Source organism: Gastrolobium bilobum, unplaced genomic scaffold (genome assembly GCF_033153095.1).
Source record: "Gastrolobium bilobum isolate Gb01-03AN ecotype WA unplaced genomic scaffold, APGP_CSIRO_Gbil_v1 utg17648, whole genome shotgun sequence".
Classification (NCBI taxonomy): Eukaryota; Viridiplantae; Streptophyta; class Magnoliopsida; order Fabales; family Fabaceae; genus Gastrolobium; species Gastrolobium bilobum.
Window position 1 is genome coordinate 276005 of NW_026898409.1, and position 1976 is coordinate 277980.

At 34.3% G+C, this 1976-nt stretch overlaps 1 protein-coding gene across 1 annotated transcript; it reads left to right on the top strand.

Annotated features, from left to right (window-relative positions):
* Nucleotides 1-323: 323 nt before the first annotated feature.
* On the top strand, nucleotides 324-1314 carry LOC133315919 (uncharacterized). The gene is made up of 3 exons (XM_061517602.1): nucleotides 324-465; nucleotides 548-609; nucleotides 931-1314. The coding sequence occupies exons 1-3, from the start codon at nucleotides 408-410 to the stop codon at nucleotides 1054-1056; spliced, it is 246 nt and encodes an 81-aa protein (XP_061373586.1). The 5' UTR covers nucleotides 324-407; the 3' UTR covers nucleotides 1057-1314.
* Nucleotides 1315-1976: the final 662 nt, after the last annotated feature.

Here is a 1976-nt window from a genome sequence, read left to right on the forward strand (position 1 = left end):
TCCCATATTTAATGCTTTTACTTTAAATAAGGGAATCATAACCATACAAAGATGGAAATAAATATAACTGTTGGATCAACATAATCGATCTAACGGTGAGATTGATTGGTAGTAACATGGTAGTAACACAACTTGGTTGCTACAATATCCTTCTCCCAGTAAAAATTTCTAATAAATTTTTTTATAACTGCTTATATAAATTAATCTGAAATCTCGCCTTTAAATTTTTCCCTAACAAGGAAAAGGTTTGGGAAAATATTACAAAATTAGTAAAATAGGAGCACTAAATGTAAAATAACTGAAATTTCTGTGGATTAGGGTTAGGGTTTTCTGAAATTACTTTACATATAACAACTGTATTATTAGATACCGTATTTTTGATCGAGCAATCAGCGTGCAGAGGAAAAATGTCGAAGAAGAACAACCTTGCCAAGAGAAAGAAGCAGCACGAATTCGATCTCCGAAGTACTTTCACCTTCTGCAAATATCCCTTCGTTTTCGCCCCCATTCAATTCATGTTCTGATTTTGTTGATGTATATCTTTCAGGAGAGAAGCAAGACAAGGAAAAGCTAGAAAAGAAGCTCCATGCAAAGAAAAACAAGATGAAAGTGAGAGTTTGCATTTAATTTCTCGATTTTCTTGTTTGGAGGGTTTTGTCTGCTGAGGTTTTTATTTATTTATTTGTTTGAAAAATTTGGGAATATATGATTTTGGGTTTCCTATATTTGTCTTCGATTTGAATTTTGATGTTAAAAGTTCTTAACTTTTTGTTTGCTGAGATAGTGGATCAAATTTAAAGTTTAAGCTCTTAATTGTTATTCTTTATTATTAGTTGAAAGCTGAAGTATGTTCAATTGTGCTTCTTTTTGTGTTTTCCAAGGATCAATTGTCTTTTGTATGGTTTTGTTTAACCGGGTTAACGAATTTAGGTTGATGGTGGTGGCAAGAAAAAGAAGGGTGGAAGTGGATTTCAGGTGGGGAAGAGAAAATTGAAGACCAAGTTGACAGCTCTGGCTAAAGCTAAAGCTGCCCAGGCAATGGAACTTGACAAATGAGGTTTGACTTGTGTAATTTTAGGAAACTCGAAATTGATGATGACAGAGTTGTTTTGAGGTTCGATATCCTTTTTCTGTTCAGTTATATGATTATTAGGGTGTGAGCTGTACATTAGGTGATTAATTTTACTGTAGATGTTGTCTCTCTTTTCCAATTTTGTCTCTAATCAACTGTCAACTTTTATCTTTACATCTTGTAATTGAATTGACAAAATTTTACACTTATGTCTTCATTTTGTATTTTGTGGTGCTTGCTAATGTTGCCCATGTATCATGTCTGTATTGTAAATTAGCTGTGGGTGTGAATAGAATTTAGCGTTTTGTTTTAATGATGAGGTACATACTTCTGTGAGCACCGGATGCGGTCCATTGTTAGAGGAACTAGTAAGGTGTAATCAATGCCCATCAACAACACCTTTATCCCAAATTAATTGGGGTTGGTGGTAGATGAACCCACATGAAAGATACAAAACGGTTGTAAAAAAAAAACAGTAATAATATATATATATATATATATATGTGTGTGTGTGTATATAAATATATATATGTGTATATAAATAAATAAAAGTAAAAAAAAGAAAGGGAAAAGAAGAAGAGGGGAAATGAAGGGGAAAAAGACTAAAAAGGGACCATCTGGAACATAGGAATAACAACGGGTCTAACCCTCCACCATACTTATAGCTTTTCTCCATTCCGTTCTAAGACATACCGTCCGCCAATCTATATCCCACTCCATTAAATCTTGTTTTACTACCTTCCCCTAAGTCAGTTTCGGCTTACCTCTGTCTCTTTTTGTGTTGAGCTCTTGGTAACAAACTTCTGTTCTTACAGGAGCATTCAGGGGCCTTCTCATCACGTGCCCAAACCACCTCAATTTATGTTCTCTCATCTTCTCGGCTACTGGTATTACTCCTACCTTT